The sequence below is a fragment of the Paramisgurnus dabryanus genome, chromosome 14, assembly GCF_030506205.2.
Source record: "Paramisgurnus dabryanus chromosome 14, PD_genome_1.1, whole genome shotgun sequence".
In the NCBI taxonomy this organism is placed as follows: domain Eukaryota; kingdom Metazoa; phylum Chordata; class Actinopteri; order Cypriniformes; family Cobitidae; genus Paramisgurnus; species Paramisgurnus dabryanus.
In genome coordinates, this window is record NC_133350.1 from 27,803,959 (window position 1) to 27,822,777 (window position 18,819).

Genomic DNA, 18,819 nt, shown 5'->3' on the forward strand with positions numbered 1-18,819 from the left:
TGTGTTTTGGAGAAGAACGGAAGATGGCGACCTCAAACAATCCGCGCAAATTCAGCGAGAAGATCGCCCTGCACAACCAGAAGCAGGCGGAGGAGACCGCGGCGTTTGAGGAGGTCATGAAGGACCTAAGCATCACGCGAGCTGCGCGGGTAAGTGTGTCACGGATAAACGTGTAATGACGAACCATAGCACAGCTGCTATATGGGATATAAGCTGAAATATGAATGAATCGCCTTTGTCGAGCGAGAGTCGTGATAAATCGGCGGATTATGATGTCCGTTCGGTTAAACGATCAGATGAATGTGGTGCTGATGCTGAGGCTGCGCATCTGTAACGATGCTCGGCCAGTGGCCGTATACAGATGCCATGCACATCTGTACAGGGACTGCGAGTTTGTTCTGGCCTATCATATACTAAATCCATTCATGTTTTTGTTTCTTGTCCTATTGATGTGTATTGGTCAGAGTGCTTTTGAAATGATGAAATGTCATATACTGTAGGAGAGACCGGGGTTAATTGTCACAAGGACTATACCTCCATTCACACAAATGTTTCTCTTTTGTTAAAGTGGCTTTTTATGTTGGCTTTAAAGACCTAGTCAGTAATCTTTTCAAATTATAATAAAAATTAAATAATATAATATAAGTGAATTTTATCCTATATAGGCTATACTTTAAGGGATACAAAATAAGTATCATCAAATGTCTGTAGTTTTTGTATAAATAACATAATCATACTGACAGACATTTTGGCATGGGTAAACTGCATCACCAATATATATTTTAGCTTTATAAAAAATCTGAAATGTACACGTTATGTATATTTTACAATTCTTTACTTGGGAATGTTACTTCCCACTTTTAATATTTTATAGTTTTAAATTGTTAAAAATAACTAAAAATACTTCTTTGTATTGTATAAAAAATGCAGAATTGACCAAAAAATAATAACTTGAGAAATATTCACTGAAGTAAATGGTGTGACAACTTGCCCCAGTTTCCCTGTCAACGTTTCCCTAGATGAAAAATTTGGAGTGTGTCTTTTTGTACCGAACTGAAGTCTAATGTGACAGGTTTATAATAAGCTGACGCTCATGTTCTGCTGTTCACCGGTGGCTTTTTTCATGCCTCGCCTGATGAAGTGTTCAGTATCTGCTTTAGGTTTCATTCATGGGTTCATTACATCATTCACTGCTGCTTTTCACACACTGTTATTTTGCACAGCTGCAGTTGCAGAAGACCCAGTATTTGCAACTAAGCCAGAATCGAGCTCAGTGCTATGGAGGGTCACTGCCCAATGTCAATCAGATTGGAAATAGCAACACTGACCTCCCTTTTCAGGTGAGACCTTAGATCTTCATAAGACAATTTTTTCTTCTGTCACCTTATGGATGAATTTCCCTGATCTAGATCATGATTTCATAAACGCCCTATAACTGGATAATTCTGATGTAGTGCTTTAGATGCATCACTCCTGTAATGCAGTTACTTTTGAACTTTGCAGCTTTTAGGAAGAATTTCTTTAAAGAGCACCTATTCACGATTTCCTTTGGTGTGCAAATGTGTATTAGTACATGTTAATGATGCAAAAGGTGTATGCCCCAAAACAAACGATAATGCAAGTTATCGTCTCCAACGTAAATCTCTTTTCCTGGACTACAACAAATACACGGATTGTAGGCAACAGTTTACTTCATGGGATTGGTGATGTTGAGAAGAACGACATTATCATAATTCCTCCCGCTTCAGACTCACAGCCTGTAAGGTTCTAACTCCTGTTAGCATTGCATTGTGAGCGAATCTTTCAAACATGGTAAGGAGCGTCATATTTCCGGCTCACGTCAGATGTATTCAGACCAATCAGAACGTACAGATTAGCTGGCCAATCAGGGACACAGAGCTTTTCAAATCCAATCGTTTCAGGAAGAGAGTGAAATCTGGAGCTACAAAAATTTACTGTATGTGGAAAATAATGTGTTTTTTTAACCATAAACCACGCGAACACAGTGTATTATACCAAATACACAAACTAATGTTGTTTTTAGCAATGAAATAGGTGCTCTTTAAAGGTGATTTGTTGGATTTAGTGCCATCTAGCTGTGAGATTGTGAATTGCAACCAACGGTTCAGTTCACAGCTCACCCCCCCCCCCCTGCGAAACACATAGTGAAGCCTATAGAATAGCACTCTATAGACGGTTTCATCAGATGCACGTGTGTTGTTGCCGTTACGTGTCTGAGTGGAACTTTACTTCCGGTCTCTGTTTGTTTAAAGGTCACGTTTTTCCTGGTCCCATTTTTCAAACTTTAGTTAGTGTGTAATGTTGCTGTTAGAGCATAAATAATACCTGTAAATTGATACAGCTCAAAGTTCCCTGCCAGGAACTTTGACAGCGAATGGTCCGTTTAAACTACAGTCCTCCACTTCCAAATTAAATTACGTCAATATAAGAGTTTTTGACTAAACTCCGCCCACAGGAATACATCAGTCGCCAGCTAAGCTCAAACGGCTCTGCTAAGCTAAACTGCTGTCGAATCACAACACACTAAACAAACTACACAATCAGAACTCGATACGTATTTCTGAAGGAGGATCTTCATAGAACAAGAAAGACATCAGCCTGTAGGACAGTGAAAACAGCAATTAAGAAATAAGTAAATTGTGTGAAAAATACTGTGTTTTTTTACACATGAAACATGAACACATGTTATATTGCGCACTGTAAACAGAATTTAAGCTTCAAAAACACAGAAAGAACGGGAGTTTTAATGAACGGGTTAGTGGTTTAACTGAATTCTGGAACAAATACCTTGTCGAAAATAACAAATGTTTGGTTGTCCTAAAGATGAGGGGATGTGAAGGGAGGTTTGACAGCCGATCTGTAGTTAATATTGTATACATTTTATAGTACACGTTTTACACAGTAATGTTAGCTCAGTGTAGTTTTCACTTTAGCTATGATAAGTCGGCACACCTCTGATCTACACTCAAAAAAATGAACTTTCGCCTTTGCCAGTTTTACTTAATCCTTTCATATTGTGATTACTTAAAAAAATTAATTTAACAACGTGAACTTAATTTAATTGAGTTTATTCAACAAAAAGGTGTGTCTTGTCAGCTTTACTTAAAAATTATTTGTTCAGCCAACATAACAGTGTTGTGTAAAATTAACAGATTAATAAAACCAATACAGACTGGCATCTCATTGGCTGATGATGTTGCAGTGTATTATGGGTAATTGTTGTTGTTCTGGCACCCTCTTGCAGAAGTGTAGCACCATTAGATAGGTACCTGTGGCCAACTATGAGTGAATTAACTTGTTCTGATATATTATTAGAACAAAAACAAACAAATTAATGGTTTGAAATGTAACATTTCATTTCAAATATATTTGTGATGCACTTGATAAGTTATAATTAAGAGGCTTATATGATTAGTTGTATTAAGCAGCTGCACTATGATTGATTGATTGATTGATTCGGTGTTAAGGAGTTATTAGATAAAAGGGGTGGAGTTTAAATGGCAATGTTCAAATTTTTGTCATCATTAATTAATTTTTTTATGTACAATCAACTCAACTGTTGTTTGTTAAGTTTACTTAATCTTTTTTTGTTAAATGAACTAAATTATTGTTCGTTGAGTTTACTTAACAAATTATGTGGAACCTGTTGACAAAATATTTTTTTTCCGTTGAATTCAATGGGGTCGCTGTGTCCATTTTTTTTTTTACTGTCTATGATTTTGCCACGTTTTGATATTTTGAAAGTTACTTGTAATGCTACTGGTTCCCTCCAAAATGAGGGCACTTTCTGCGAGATGAAGTCATTATGGAAATGGCTTTTGATTGTTTTGTTATTTTTACAGAAAGGATTTTACAAAATACTATCTACATCTACTACATCTATGAATAAATATAAAACAACATTCATAAGAAAGCATGTTTTGTTAGTGCTTGACACCATTGGAATCCAAAAGGCAACATCCTATATTATTAAAAAAAAAATAGTGAAATTATTTTAAATGTGCCTCTTTGTTCACTTTGTTCAAAGTTAACTTCTGATAAAAGTGAAATAATGTGACTTCCATCTTCCATCTGTTGGTTAATATTTTTTATTAAAGGAGCATAGATTTTCAGTTACTGTTCGTAAACACAACATTTAGTCATCTGAAGGTGTGCTATTAGCTGAGGCCTAGATGTTTTTTCGTGTCCAAAGAAATCTACCCAACCCAAAAAAACAGAATCACTTTGTACAAGAACCCGACGTGCATAAGTAATTTTTTTTAAAGGCCCAACCCTGACAAACCCAAAAAAATTACATTCGGGACCCGAATGTAAACGCCAAACATATGTTTGCAGTCTGCATCCCTGCACACACCAGTCAGACAGAAAGAAACCCAGTAGCGTTGCATCCAATTTGGCCTGCTGCTGCAGTTATTTTACTTTCTTATTTGACGACGACACCAAGGTAACCGCTAAAATGTGCATTCAAAATTGATTAACAGATTTGCCTCAATGAAAATTAGATAGTTCGGGTCCGTTAGGAAAAAACACATTCATTTTAAATTACCCGAGAGTCGATGCGCTAAACCCAACCCGCGTCCGAGGCACACGTGAAACTTTTAGACCCAAACCCGTTTGGTCTCGGGTCGGACCTCTGGTTTTCGGATCTAACTGGACCTGTGAAGACCTCTACTGATGGCTACACACCTACTGGGCAAAAGTTGCCTTCCTAAACATCCCAAGCAACCCAAAAAATACAAAACAGGAAGAGGATTGTAGTAATAATTGTTATGGATTATGAACTGATAGTCTATACCAAAAATTCACAATTTTATTATTCAATAAAGTCTCCAGTATCTAGCAAATCATGGTGTTCATGAAGTCATTAAAAATGTGCATTTGCTCAAGAGCCATTCCTCTTTTATCATTGCTCTTCATTTGAGACACATTAGCTTAATGATGTTCAGGTCGGATCCCATTGCACAAAGCTTTCATGCTGCCAATCCATCTTCTGCGTGAAGCTATATTATGCTTTTATTTGCCTAGCAAGGCTGCAATACAATTGTGACCAAGTTATGAGCAAAAATATCTCTTAAACATATCAGATTATTTTTCAGACGACAGTTCTGGACACCAGTCGGACAACCCGGCATCACGGCCTGGTGGACCGTGTGTACCGTGACAGAAATCGCATCGCTTCTCCGCATCGCAGGCCTCTCTCCGTGGACAAGCATGGACGTCAGATATCCTTCACCTTAACCCGACACAGCTTTAACTTGGTTGATTTGTCGATGTTTTGTTAATGTTGGCTTTCATGTGACAAATTTTTCTTAATTCCTAGTTACATTGACAGCTGCCCATATGGCTCAGTATATCTGTCTCCACCTCCTGACACAAGCTGGAGGAGGTGAAATGATGTTCCTCATAGACTATAATCAAATAATATAATTTTCTTATAAATCTTGCCTTCATTTCTGTTGCGGTATTTTCTGGTTGTCCTGCAGGACAAACTCTGACTCAGCTCTACACCAGAGTGCTGTGACTCCACAGGACACTTTTGTCGGTGGATCTCAGGAACTGCAGTCAAAAGGAGTTAAAACATGTAAGAATATGGGTGGTTTGTCATTTAAGAATGTGCAAAACCAGGACAGTAGTCTGTCTTTTCTAAGGGTACGCGAGCGTACCTGCACGGTCGAATGCACAGCCTTGCAAAGCAAAGTTTATTTGCCTTATTGTGACGTTCGACGCTTGCGCATTGCAACAATGCAGTGCATCTTCTTTGCTACATCCTACATTCTCCTGTAAGCAGAGCCGATCCTGGCCTTCTGGGGGCCCTAGGCAACTTTGTGAGGGGGCCCTGTCAGCACCTCCATAAAAACCCATTCACTGTCTCTGCTTAAATGTAGCTTTAAACAAAATGTTCACTAAAACATGTTGTATTACTGTACAGCAGTACATTTTTGCCATTACGAAGGACATTACTTTGACACTCATCAGAATACTTCCTAATTATAACATTGACATGTGTTTTCTGAAAATCCCTTAGTCTGTTACATCTGTACTTAGAAAACAATGTCTACCGCCAAATATATTTATTAAGAGATGTAGAACATCAGGGAAACAAATCGAAAAGAAAGAAAAACTATAACAAAGAACTCAACAGATTTTCCAATTGCTCAAATTGTTTTAAAAGGCTAACAGAAGTCACACAACATCTTGCATGAATAAATGTGTTTATTTCTTTAACACATTAGAAAGATTTTGATTATTGATGCGTACAAGCATTTTTTTCTAACAAAACATACTCGACTTATACTCTGGGGATTTGGACTGAGTGTAATAAATCCATTGCATGGTTAGTCAAGGATAAATAGGAATTTAAAGGAAAACACCACCGGTTTTTAATTTTTTTTCTATGTTCTTACCTTAAATTAATACATACCTATCTTTATTCAATGCGTACACTTAATCTTTGTACAGCGCATTTTTAATGTGTTAGCATTTAGCCTAGCCCCATTCATTCCTTAGGATCCAAACAGGGATCTATCTGCTTAAAAAATCGGCACGTTTTATTTTGTGCCATCATATTTACTGGTGTAACTACTCATGTAACAGTCTTTAAATGAGGAAAACATGGAAGTGTTTGGTGGCCTCTAAATTCATCCCTGTTAGGATCCTAACCCAGATTCACAACGCGCTGTACAAGGATTAAGTGTACGCATTGAAAAAAGATAGGTATGTATTAATTCATCTAAGTTGAGGTAAGAACATAGTAAAATATTGAAAAACTTTTTTCTTTAAAACATTAATGTGTCCTTCATGGTGCTTTTTGTCTTTTCTGCTCTGGGCGGTTCGTTTTAAATCATATCCATATATCAAGACGCATGTCCATAGGCGCGTCAACTTCATGCGGAGCTGCTGCACTGACCGATTGACAACTGGAATTTAATACCTTGTTCACACTGTCAGACCATATCCAAATTTTGTTGCATATCCAATTCGACAGACTAACTGTCCATATTGTGTATCACAACTGTTCAGATCTGATCTGTTCGTCATGTAGCGTTCTGCTGGTTCCGGATTATCTGCACTGTTTCTATGGCAATGACGTTGTGCGGGCACCACAATCTACCTTGACGTCTGACATTGTAGAAACTATACATGGACTTGCCCAAACACCTCTATAATTTCATTAGAAATGGACTGTTCCAAAGTTCGTGCTGGGGTTTTGTTTACCCGATGTGACAGCATGACATAGACAAAAAGCTACACAAATGCAATCAGAGCAGTCAGTCTAAAATGGGTTTCCAGAAATGCGATTTGAAAGGGATTTCAAACTACCTCTGGATGAAGCCTGAAACGGATTCGAAAAAATGGATTACATGCATTTGTTGACCGTTCACATGTTCTAAATGGGATTTGGGAAATGGGATTCCAATCGTATATTCACCAAAATCGGATTTGGACTGACAGTGTGAACAAGGTCAAAGTATCGTGAGTTGAGACTGCTTGTTATGCTTTTGAATAGCTCTGGTGGCACAATGATGTCACTCGGCAACTGGTCTGTGCAGTGCCGCATGAAGTTAAGAGCAAGGGGGCCCCCTAGTGGTTCGGGGCCCTACGCAGCTTGCATACCCTGCGTATACGGAGGATCCTCTCTGCCTGTAAGTGCATGTGTAACTTACGTGTACAAAGTACATGCAGTTTGAAAGATCTGGTGGCGCGTGTACTATTCTGATGACAAATGTGCATTACGCACACTGTACGTGGACTCTCATAGACATTCATAGAAACCGGACTGTACTTTTAGCGCAAGAATCAAAGTGACTTCAAACACGTTGTGGCAAAAATTCTACTATGCAATGACCTGGCAACTTCATCTCTTTGTTAATATGTCTGTCTCTGTCCCTCCAGTGCTGTTGCTCACCCCTCCAGACACAGAAGACACCGAAACAGAGATGGAGAAAGATGAGCCAAAAGGATCTCTACACTCAGAGTCACATGATGTTCCTGGAATTAAGTGAGTAGTCAGATATGCTAAAGAGTTGCCTTATTGAATCTTTATTTTTTTATAACATTTGTCATCTCTGTGCTTTTATTATATTTTCAGCATATTTCCATCTCCTGATCAAGAAATGAACAGCTCTCTGATGCCAGCGGCTCACAGCACAGGTGGCTCTTTACCCGATCTGTCAAACATCCAGTTTCCATCCCCTCTTCCCACCCCGCTGGATCCAGATGATCCCATTACCTTCCCCACATCCAGCCCCAGCACTACCAATAACCTGACAACAAACCTGACACATTTGGGCATCAGCGCAGCCAGTCACGTTGCTCCAAACCCTCCCGCCCAGCACACCGGACCCTCGCCCAATATCAACCAACAGCAGCAATCCGCTCCCACCCTCCAACCTGCGGTCTCATCTCAAATACCCATCGCACAGGTGAGGCAGTCTCAAGATTTTTAGATTTGTTTAGTGAATGATGCGTTTGATGGATATTAAAAGTGCCATTTCTCTTTTGTACTCGTAGCCGATGGCGATGGACAGCCTGACATTAGAGCAGCAGTTATCTCAATACTCGCTGTTGAGTTTACTGAACGATCTGCAGAAACAGCCACACATGCTCCCACAAAACATCCGTCTCATACGACTTCCGCCTCTCACTGTAAGCTCCACCCCCAACACCACCCAAAACTCTCTCGACAGCCAATCACAGATGGTCACGAGCGGAACCGCCAACTCGGTAAGTTTTACTCTTGTGCACAGGCACACATGAAAATGTTTTGTTTTGTAAGCCTCGTAATTTTCATTCATCTACTCGTATTAATGCAAGAATGTCATGTTTCAGCCGTAGATGCTGTACATTTTTTAAATGCTGATATCAGGCACTGTTGAAGATATGTCTCATTGACCTGAATGAGATTTGTTACGTAACTCTGTTAGTTCACTCAACAGTATCGCAGTCAGACCGGCTCTTCAGCCAATCAATCACCCACATCTCCAGTATCCAATCAGGGCTTCTCACCTGGAGGCTCACCACAAGTAAGACATACATTACTACGGTTTCATTTGCTGATTTATTTTGTGTATTGTTTTGTGTGTTTATTGCCATCTTATTATCTACTGTTGTCTGACATATTATTCAATGCAAAACTTAAAAAAAAATATGGCTTATTCCAGAATTGCAGGTAGATGAAAGAAAAATAAAAGTAATTTTACCAATAAAAATTTTTCTATTAAATTCTTATTTTAATTGAACATATTTTAAATGTTATTTTTAGGTATCTGCTGACCTTAATCCTGTAAGATTTTAAATATTTATTCTGAAGGTCAAAAAATATATAAAAATCTTTTCAAACCATAAACGGAGCTCGTGAAAAGAGAGTTGACATTTCAACCTTTTTGTAGTTTAACTTCATATGCTAATTAGGGGTCAAGCCCAGAATGGGCGAAGACCCCTATTGTATCTGTTAGTTTTCTTTTTCTTTTTCTTCCTCCGCCATTGCGGTCTATGGCAGCCTATAGAACCGTACGTAGGAAAGTTATGAAATTTGCCACACCGATAGAGGACTGTCCAAAAAGTCTCCACAGCAAATTTGAAGCCTGTACCTCTAACCCGCTAGCGCCACCTACAGTCCAAATTTGCACTTATGTATTTGCTTATAACTTCTGACCCGTAAGTCCTAAACACTAAATTCTTTATAGATTCCTTGGCTCAAGACCATTCGATTGGACCCTATGACGTCATTTTCCGTCATGAAAAAATTTCCGCCATTTTGATTTATTCATAAAATTTACTTTTGTGAACTTGTCCTAGAGCTTTTGCCCAATTGCCACGAAAAACGGTATGTAGCATCTAGAGACACTCAGGGCAAAAAGTTATTAAAAGAATTTTGATAAACCATTCCGTTTTCGTATAGCGCGTCAACAAATTTTACGTAGAGCGCAAAAAAACAGGTTTTAGTGTGTATCTTCGCCAATCTTATGTCTATTGACGCCACACTTGGTAGTTGTGATGCCAGTGAGGATCTGAGGGGGCATGCAGTGTTTCGTCACAGCGCCACCTAGTGGTCATACGAATGCTGTACATGCTTATAACTTTGGCTGTGATCAACGTATTTTCACAGGACTTGATTTTTCGGAGTCCTGAATAGTTGCCAAGTCCAACGATACCAAACATGCCAGAATTCGCCTTACGGTTAGCCCTGTGCATCAAAATAGTGCTTAAAAAACACACGCGAATATCTCCGCGAGCGTTTTTCCGATTGACTCGAGAACGCCATAGGAAGAACATTGCATTACCTTCTGAACAAAAAACTCTATTGGCCCTATATTAACATTTTAATCAGAAATGGCCTAAATTTGCGAAAAACAAAAAATTACCTTCAAATTTTGTGTTTTTTACACTTAAATGGTTATAACTCCGCAACGAAATGGAATTTTTTCACCATATTTCATACGCTGATGTACGACCACAGTCTGAGGCTACACAAAAAATTTTTTATGCTTGCACCACTAGTTGGCCTTATAATTGAACAAAACCTTAAAATCAAGCCACCCTATGGTCATACAACTGTTTCTTCACTAAACTAAAGTGTATAGTCATAAAACTAGCTAGATGTAACACAGTTATGACCTGAGGTTGCATGCACAAATTTTGTCATTGCGCCACCTACTGGTTTTGAGATAGAATATGGCATTTTTTGCCTAAAACTACTGCAACAACACATCTAAAACCTTGAGTCATCATGGATTATTCCTTTCATGGCTTTGACTATAATCACTGATGGTTGCCAATTCACTCCCTAGCAACCAATGAGAATACCTTATCAACCGTTTTTGCAAGAGCTATATCTCTGCGTCAGAACATTGTAGAGACATGGGGGTGGTCTCTTTTGATTCATTAACACCACTGTAACATTTTGTGAGCTGAGTATTGCCACTGCAAGCACCACTCATTTTTACTTCAGTGTTCTAGTTATCAATGCTCGTCGAAAGAGAGGGAGAGATTTCACTAAATGAGAACACAGCGTTTTTGCTGATAACTATTATATTGTTTTGTCTGAAATCAAGAGATTTTCCTAGGTTCTTTAAACTGCACATCCGAAGTCAACTTTACTTTCTGCTGTGCCCTTTTTGGCTTGACCCCGGTAATTGCTGCTTGCAGCTATATTTTCAAATTAGATTCCACGTGGCAATTTTTTCATCATATTATGTTTTTAATTAAATGAGAGAACATAGGAAGAAACACATTTTTTATTTTATTTTTAACTCTTCCACCGCCAGCATTTTTCATGATTTTCACAAAAGTTTAATGCCTTCCAGAAAATGCTCCTTTTTAAATATATAAACATAAAATATATGAAATAAAAGAACAGACCCTCTGCTTTCAAACAAAAAATCCGTTTCATCCTACCTTCATGTGTTCTGTTTTATCACCTTTCAAATATGTGTAAGTTTCATCAAAAACACACAATTTTGAGCAAAAAGCTGAGATAATTCAATTTTTGTGAAGGACTTTTGATAGAGATCAGATGCAGAGCGATCTTTAAAACATACACGGACATACAGCTGTTTGCACTAGGGCAATACTTCCGGTATTTATAAGTTGCGGATAATAGCGGTATTGCAGATTGACGAGATATCTCGTTAAAGAGTTAAACAGAAAATACATTAAATGCAGAAAATAAATGAAAAGCTCAGATGCAAAAGGCTCTAAAAACCACCTCCGTCAAAAATGAGATAATGATATTGACAGAAAGTGCTCGGCACATACAATACGTTCATTAAATACTTTCTCTCCAAAAAGAAAGTATCTTCAAGACCTAAACTAATCTTTCTTTTCTCCCAAACAGGTATTGATTAGAAATAGTGAAATCTTGTATCTTCTTATAAGCACCTTTTGTACTATTGCATCCCTATGACACATCACTTTTATGGTTTCCTTATCTTTGTAAGTCGCTTTGGAAAAAAGCTTCTGCTAAATGCCTAAATGTAAATGTGCTTTGTAGGCAGAATCTGCCACAATGACTTTTCAGAAGTCCTCTAAGTGCATGGAGGAAGAATTGGATGAATGATGGGACACGTGCAAGAGGTTTTTATTTGGTTAAAAGAGGTTTACTGAAAATATAAGGATATGGACAGATTTTTTTATCTTATTACCTTCATTCAGAAAGGGCAGTGAAGAGATTGGAGGGTTTTGCGGCGAAAGACTAAATGTCTAAAGTGATATCACTTTGCAAGCACGAGTGATTTACATGTTAATTCAATGGAAAGACGCGAATAGGCATCCTGTGGCGCAGGACGCGTGGCACAAAACGCACAAATTGAGCATTGCCCTGGGAAACGCGCAAGTTGAAAAATCTGAACTTTGGTGGATATTTGCACCACATTAACCTATCAGGAGCTTGCTCTAGTAGTGACATGATTACAGGAAGCGAGCGGAGTCGCAGAAGCCCCTACCATGACGCGAATTTCCTACCCAGTCTCATGTAGATGCATATAAATAGCACAAAGAGTAAAAATCGTGCAATACATATACATAGGCCAGTTCTTCCCATTCACTTAAACGGTGCATCTTTTTTTGTTGTTTTATTTATTGGTTTCTCAATTTTTTTCTGTTTTTTAAAGCATTTTCGCTTGGGTTTAAGGGTAAGATTTAAGATTTGCTTAAGGAGGTTATTTAAAGGCACACAAGGCAAGTCTGAGTATTATTTCTCTACTAGCTCCCCCTAGTGTCTGGGAGTAAATGTGTTCTATATCTAAGACTATACGAGACTGAAGGACACCGGGTCGGATACAGCGAACTTGCAAGTGGGGTATTCTTCCTACAGATGGTAGGGGCGGGCGAGAGAGTCTTCAGTCGTCATGTAATGAGTCATTTAACCATATACCGACTTACGAAGATGATTTATTAACCTAAAAATTTTGCCTTGTGTCCCTTTAATAAACAGGTTTCTCCATGTTTTTGTCCATATTTAAGCCATGGTCGCTTGGAGTTGGGGTTTGGGTTAGGATGTCATTTTTAGATAACAAAAAGTTGTTCTAACCCTAAACCTAAAAAAAAGCTAAAAAATTAAGAAACCAATAAATAAAACGACTAAAAAAGATGCACCGTCTAAGTGAATGGTAAGGACTGGCATATTATATGCGCGCCAAAGTGGAATTTGGCGTATGTATTGCACGATTTTTACACTTCGTGCTATTTATAAGCAACTCCGTGAGACTGGGTTCAAATTTCCACGTGAATGTCTTGAATGACTAGAATTTCACATGCAAATGAAGCGAGTAAACTCAAAATATTCAAGCGTCCAAATACACGCGAAATAGTGTGTTTTTGCCGCCTCTACTGTCTCGTGTGTGAACGCACAGTTACAAAAAAATGCTCATTTACCAGAAAACTTGTCAGACGCGCTTAGAGGGTTTTGCATCTGAGCAATTCAAATATTATAAACAATTGATTCTACAACAATTAAATGAGTAAGTGTAAATGAACATTAGATTTCATTTATTTATGTTAATACAAGAATGAATGTATTAATCATTTAGTCATTCTTTTCTAAATGGTTCTTATATGTAGTGAAATTATAATATAATTGTGTTTATTCTTACTTATGATATTCGGGTTAAGTAGAAAAAAATAATTTATAGGAAATATTTTACAATAGTCAGTGAGCAAAATACATTTTATCAAATTAATATGATGTTAATATATCTACATTCTTTGAAATTTGTAAAATTGTTATTTGTTGGTTTTTTTCTTGTTATGGTAAGTTCCTGTATTTTTGTAAATGCTCGAGTGTGTCACTTTGCATAAAAGTATTTGCTAAATGAACCAATGTAATGTCAAAGTGTGTTATTAGGATCATTTCTCTTACTTATGATTTCTTAAATGTTCTTTATTGTCTCATGGTGGGTCTTGTTGTGTGGGTCCTCACAGCACATGCCTGTCGTTGGCAGCATCTTTGGAGATTCGTTCTATGATCAGCAGCTGTCATCCAAACAGACCACTGCCCTCTCTAACCAGGTACACACATTTGTGTACATTTTTGTGTAGGGAGATCCTGAAATATGGCAAGGAAAAGTGGTTAATTTCAGTTTTAGTAGTCAAATAATGTATGTTTTACTATATTTCATGTTTAGACATTTGCAGAGTTAAAAGTACACTATTTAACTATTAAGCAATGTAATTGTGTACAACACATTCATATTCATATTTTGTTTGTTAAAATCATCACATAAATATCTGACCAAAACTGTGTCTACTTTCACATTGCTTTAAAAATAAAACTACAATAAAGATATATACTACTGGGGTTAGGGTTGGGTTAGGATAAGGGTTAGGGTAAGGCACTGTTTGGGATTAGAGTAAGGGGGTAGGGATTGCATTACCTCTATGAATGTCCTCACAAAAATAGCTGTACAAACCTGTGTGTTTAACTTTGTAATATTGGTGTTGCAGTTGGAGCAGTTCAATATGAATATGATGGAAAATCCAGGCAGCTCCAGTCACTGTTCGACACTGAACTACACGCAAGCAGCCATGATGGGCTTAACTGGAACCCACAGCAGTCAGCCGGACTCACAGCAGCTGAGCTACAGTAGCCATGGCAACATTCCCAACATCATCCTCACAGGTATCATGCATTCCAGTTCAACAAGAACTTTCCAAGAGGTACAAAACCATCAAGTTATTTGACTGTCTCAACATACAAATATGTTGCTGTTGTGTTTAAGTGGATTAAATTGCTTACTTGATCAGAAAATACTTTAATCTGATTGGCCGGCCTAATACAACTTCCTAGAGAATTGGGTTTACATCAACACATCAATCAATCACTGATGCAAAGGTTTTGGGTTTGATTTGCAGGGAACACACATACTGGTAAACATGTAGATATAGTGAGGAAAATAAGTATTTGAACACCCTGCTATTTTGCAAGTTCTCCCACTTAGAAATCATCTGAAATTGTCTTCGTAGGTGCATGTCCACTGTGAGAGACATAATATAAAAATTATCCAGAAATCACAATGTATGATTTTTTTAACTATTTATTTGTATGATACTCCATTTATTATCCTAAATTAGATGCACCTGTTTGAAGTCTTAAGACACATGTCCACCCCATACAATCAGTAAGAATCCAACTACTAACATGGCCAAGACCAAAGAGATGTCCAAAGACACTAGAGACAAAATTGTACACCTCCACAAGTCTGGAAAGGGCTACAGGGAAATTGGCAAGCAGCTTGGAGAAAAAAGGTCCACTGTTGGAGCAATCATTAAAAAAATGGGAGAAGCTAAACATGTCTGTCAATCTCCCTCAGACTGGGGCTCCATGCAAGATCTCACCTCGTGGGGTCTCAATGATCCTAAGAAAGGTGAGAAATCAGCCCAGAACTACACGGGAGGAGCTGGTCAATTCCCTGAAAAGAGCTGGGACCACCGTTTCCAAGGTTACTGTTGGTAATACACAAAGACGTCATGGTTTGAAATCATGCATGGCACGGAAGGTTCCCCTGCTTAAACCAGCACATGTCCAGGCCCGTCTTAAGTTTGCCAATGACCATTTGGATGATCCAGAGGAGTCATGGGAGAAAGTCATGTGGTCCGATGAGACCAAAATAGAACTTTTTGGTCATAATTCCACTAAACGTGTTTGAAGGAAGAAGAAAGATGAGTACCATCCCAAGGACATCATCCCTACTGTGAAGCATGGGGGTGGTAGCATCAAGCTTTGGGGGTGTTTTTCTGCACATGGGACAGGGCGACTGCACTGTATTAAGGAGAGGATGACCGGGCCATGTATTGCGAGATTTTGGGGAACAACCTCCTTCCCTCAGTTACAGCATTAAAGATGTTGAGGCTGGGTCTTCCAACATGACAATGACCCGAAGCACACAGCCAGGATAACCAAAGAGTGTCTCTCTAAGAAGCATATCAAGGTTCTTGGCATTGTCTAGTCAGTCTCCAGACCTAAACCCAATAGAGAATCTTTGGAGGGAGCTCAAACTCTGTGTTTCTCAGCAACAGGCCAGACACCTGACTGATCTAGAGAAGATCTGTGTGGAGGAGTGGACCAAAATCCCTCCTGCAGTGCAAACCTGGTGAAAAACTACAGGAAACGTTTGACCTCAAACAAAGGCTACTGTACCAAATATTACCATTGATTTTGTCACGGCCGGGGGCGGACCCAAGTTGACTAAAAGGCCACGCCCCTCTCTAACTTCCACCTCGAGGAGGTTCCCAAGACCACTCCAATGACCAGACAGACAAGTATACTACGTTTAAAAATATATCTTTAAATAATTAAAAATAAGGAAAGGGGATGGGAAAAGGAGAAAGGGCATTTTAAAAACACTTCTTCTCGCCCCCCAGGGCGGCTTAGACCATGGAGCGGGGGCCCGGACTCCTGTCCACTTGGTCCTTGAATTCGTGGCGCCCTCCGCTTCCTCCTGGAGGCAAAACAGGTAAAACACTGTTAGTGACTTGTTTTCAACGCGGGATTGCGACTAGTCTGATTTTTCCTCCATATCTCCTACACCCTTAGGTTTTCCTTGTTGGGGCCCCTCACTCTCTTCGGGACGGTGTACTAGGACAAAGGTAAGTAATTTACTCCTTCCACACAGTTAGTTCCTTCCGCAGGACGTTGCTGTGGGCACAGATGGATCAACACATAACACAGGTAAGTTACTCACAGGGCTTGGACCTCTCGTCTGCTTCGAGACGGTGCACTAGGACAAAGGTAGGTATTTCACGCTCTCTTCACAGTTCGTTCTTCCCTCGGGGCTTTGCTATAAGCACAGACAGATTACCACATCACAAAGGTAAGTTACTCACGGGGCTTGGACCTCTCGTCTGCTTCGAGACGGTGCTATTTCACTCTCTCTTCACGGTTCGTTTCCTCCGCAGGACTTTGCTATAAGCACAGACAGATTAACACATCACACAGGTAAGTTACTCACGAGGCTTGGACTTCTCGTTTGCTTCGAGGCAGTACGCTAGGGCAAAGATAGGTATTCCACAGTTCGTTTCCTCCTCAGGACTTTGCTATAAGCACAGACAGATTAACACATCACACAGGTAAGTTACTCACAAGTTACTAGGTATTTCACTCTCTCCTCACAGTTCGTTCTTTCCTCGGGGCGCTGCTGTAAGTATAGGTAGGTTAATACATCACACAGATAGGTTACTCACAAGGTTTAAACTTCTTGTTTCCTTCGGACAGTGGGCTTTCGCAACAACGTTCATGCACCGTATACCTCCACCCGTCTGCTTACGCCTCAGGGGTGTCGTAGGGGCTGATGGGTCGAGTGCCACGGAGCCGAACGCTTCCCTAGCTCTCCCTCCTTGCTTGGACAGCCGGGGGCCGCGAGCTGGGGCGAACTCTCGATGAGGCTCCGCACACACCAAAAACTTCTGGGGGATAGATTCAAATATTGCCACGACCCAAAATCCGTACAGTACACTTAGTTGCTACTCACTTGGACGTAACGCTGGACTTCACCACTGCCTACTTTCAAAGTGATGCGGTTATTACTGACACGCAGGGGGCCGAAAGATTTGGTTTCTTCTTCGCACGGGGCACGAGCCACAACGTGTTCTTCTTCCCTCACGAGTCGTCCGAGGCTGGGGCAGTTCTAGACACTACAAGCACAGCACACACAGCAAGCTTTGTGTAGACACCAATGATAATTGCACTTACCCACAGCACTCGACACACTCTCACGTGAATTTCGGGACTGGACCACCTAGCCTCGAGCGATCAGTGAGGCTGGTTGGGCGTCGCTCTTGTCGCAGGAGAGATAGTATAGTACACAATGGAAAAATCAGCACAACCCATGTGTGTTATTTTACTACCTGTTTGGCTCACCCACACTTCTTGTGTTCGCAGGGCCAGACGACCTACAGCAGACGGCTTCCCCAACCGAGTGGTTCCTGTTCGTGCTTCGGTAGTCCCACGGCTCACCCACGCTTCCCTTCACAGTGGGGCCAGGTACCTTTAACACACTCCGAATACACAATAGCAGCCGTTTGTCAATACTGCATCCACACACAACAGCGGTTACTCACTCGTTGTTTGTTCTCACAATCTGGGGTTTAACTGCACTCGTTGACTCTGAATTCGCACACTCACAAGTAAATCCGTCCACCAATCTCTTCACCTAGTCACCTTCTGCCTCTTTCTTCCCCAAGGGATCGATGTGCATCAAAACGGTGGCCCTACACAGCAGCAACACAGCGTGGACAAAGTACACCAACAAGCTCCCCTCTGATGTCTTCAAATGCCTTTTTGTACTCTGCTTGTTCTCCTGATCGACCTATCAGAAATCGCTGTGTAAATCGCCCCCACCTGTGTATAATTTGGCCTGATTTCGTGTTCGGGGAAACCCCGGAAATTCCGGTGTTTGGAGTTAGTCGTCCGGGCGGAACCCGTCTTCCACACTTTTGGTTCCGCCCTTACAGATCGTCACCTGGTGACAATTTTCTCAGGTGTTCAAATACTTATTTGCAGCTGTATCATACAAATAAATAGTAAAAAAAACCATACATTGTGATTTCTGGATTTTTTTTAGATTATGTCTCTAACAGTGGACATGCACCTACGATGACAATTTCAGACCCCTCCATGATTTCTAAGTGGGAGAACTTGCAAAATAGCAGGGTGTTAAAATACTTATTTTCCTCACTGTATGTATATGTATAAGAAATGCACTTAAAGGGGCTTTGGATAAAAGTGTTTATCCAAATGCATTCATGTAAATGCCATCCCATTTAGTAGTTGCTGTATCAAGTCTAACTCGCACAAATTGCTGT

General features: G+C 39.8%; 1 protein-coding gene across 6 annotated transcripts in view; it reads left to right on the forward strand.

Moving 5' to 3' along the window:
- The window catches only part of crtc1b (CREB regulated transcription coactivator 1b), a 23,900-nt gene continuing 5,081 nt past the window's right edge, over positions 1–18,819 (forward strand). The window contains exons 1-11 of one of the 6 annotated variants that reach the window (XM_065241851.1): positions 1–149; positions 1,224–1,340; positions 5,106–5,243; positions 5,346–5,407; positions 5,505–5,602; positions 7,915–8,020; positions 8,111–8,444; positions 8,533–8,745; positions 8,946–9,044; positions 13,942–14,028; positions 14,464–14,638. In XM_065241851.1, the coding sequence (XP_065097923.1) occupies positions 24–149; positions 1,224–1,340; positions 5,106–5,243; positions 5,346–5,407; positions 5,505–5,602; positions 7,915–8,020; positions 8,111–8,444; positions 8,533–8,745; positions 8,946–9,044; positions 13,942–14,028; positions 14,464–14,638 (1,555 nt within the window). In that variant the 5' untranslated portion in view covers positions 1–23. Of the gene's footprint in view, positions 150–1,223; positions 1,341–5,105; positions 5,244–5,345; positions 5,408–5,504; positions 5,603–7,914; positions 8,021–8,110; positions 8,445–8,532; positions 8,746–8,945; positions 9,045–13,941; positions 14,029–14,463; positions 14,677–18,819 lie in introns of all 6 variants that reach the window. The other 5 variants (XM_065241852.1, XM_065241853.1, XM_065241854.1 and 2 more) reach the window with 5 other exon arrangements.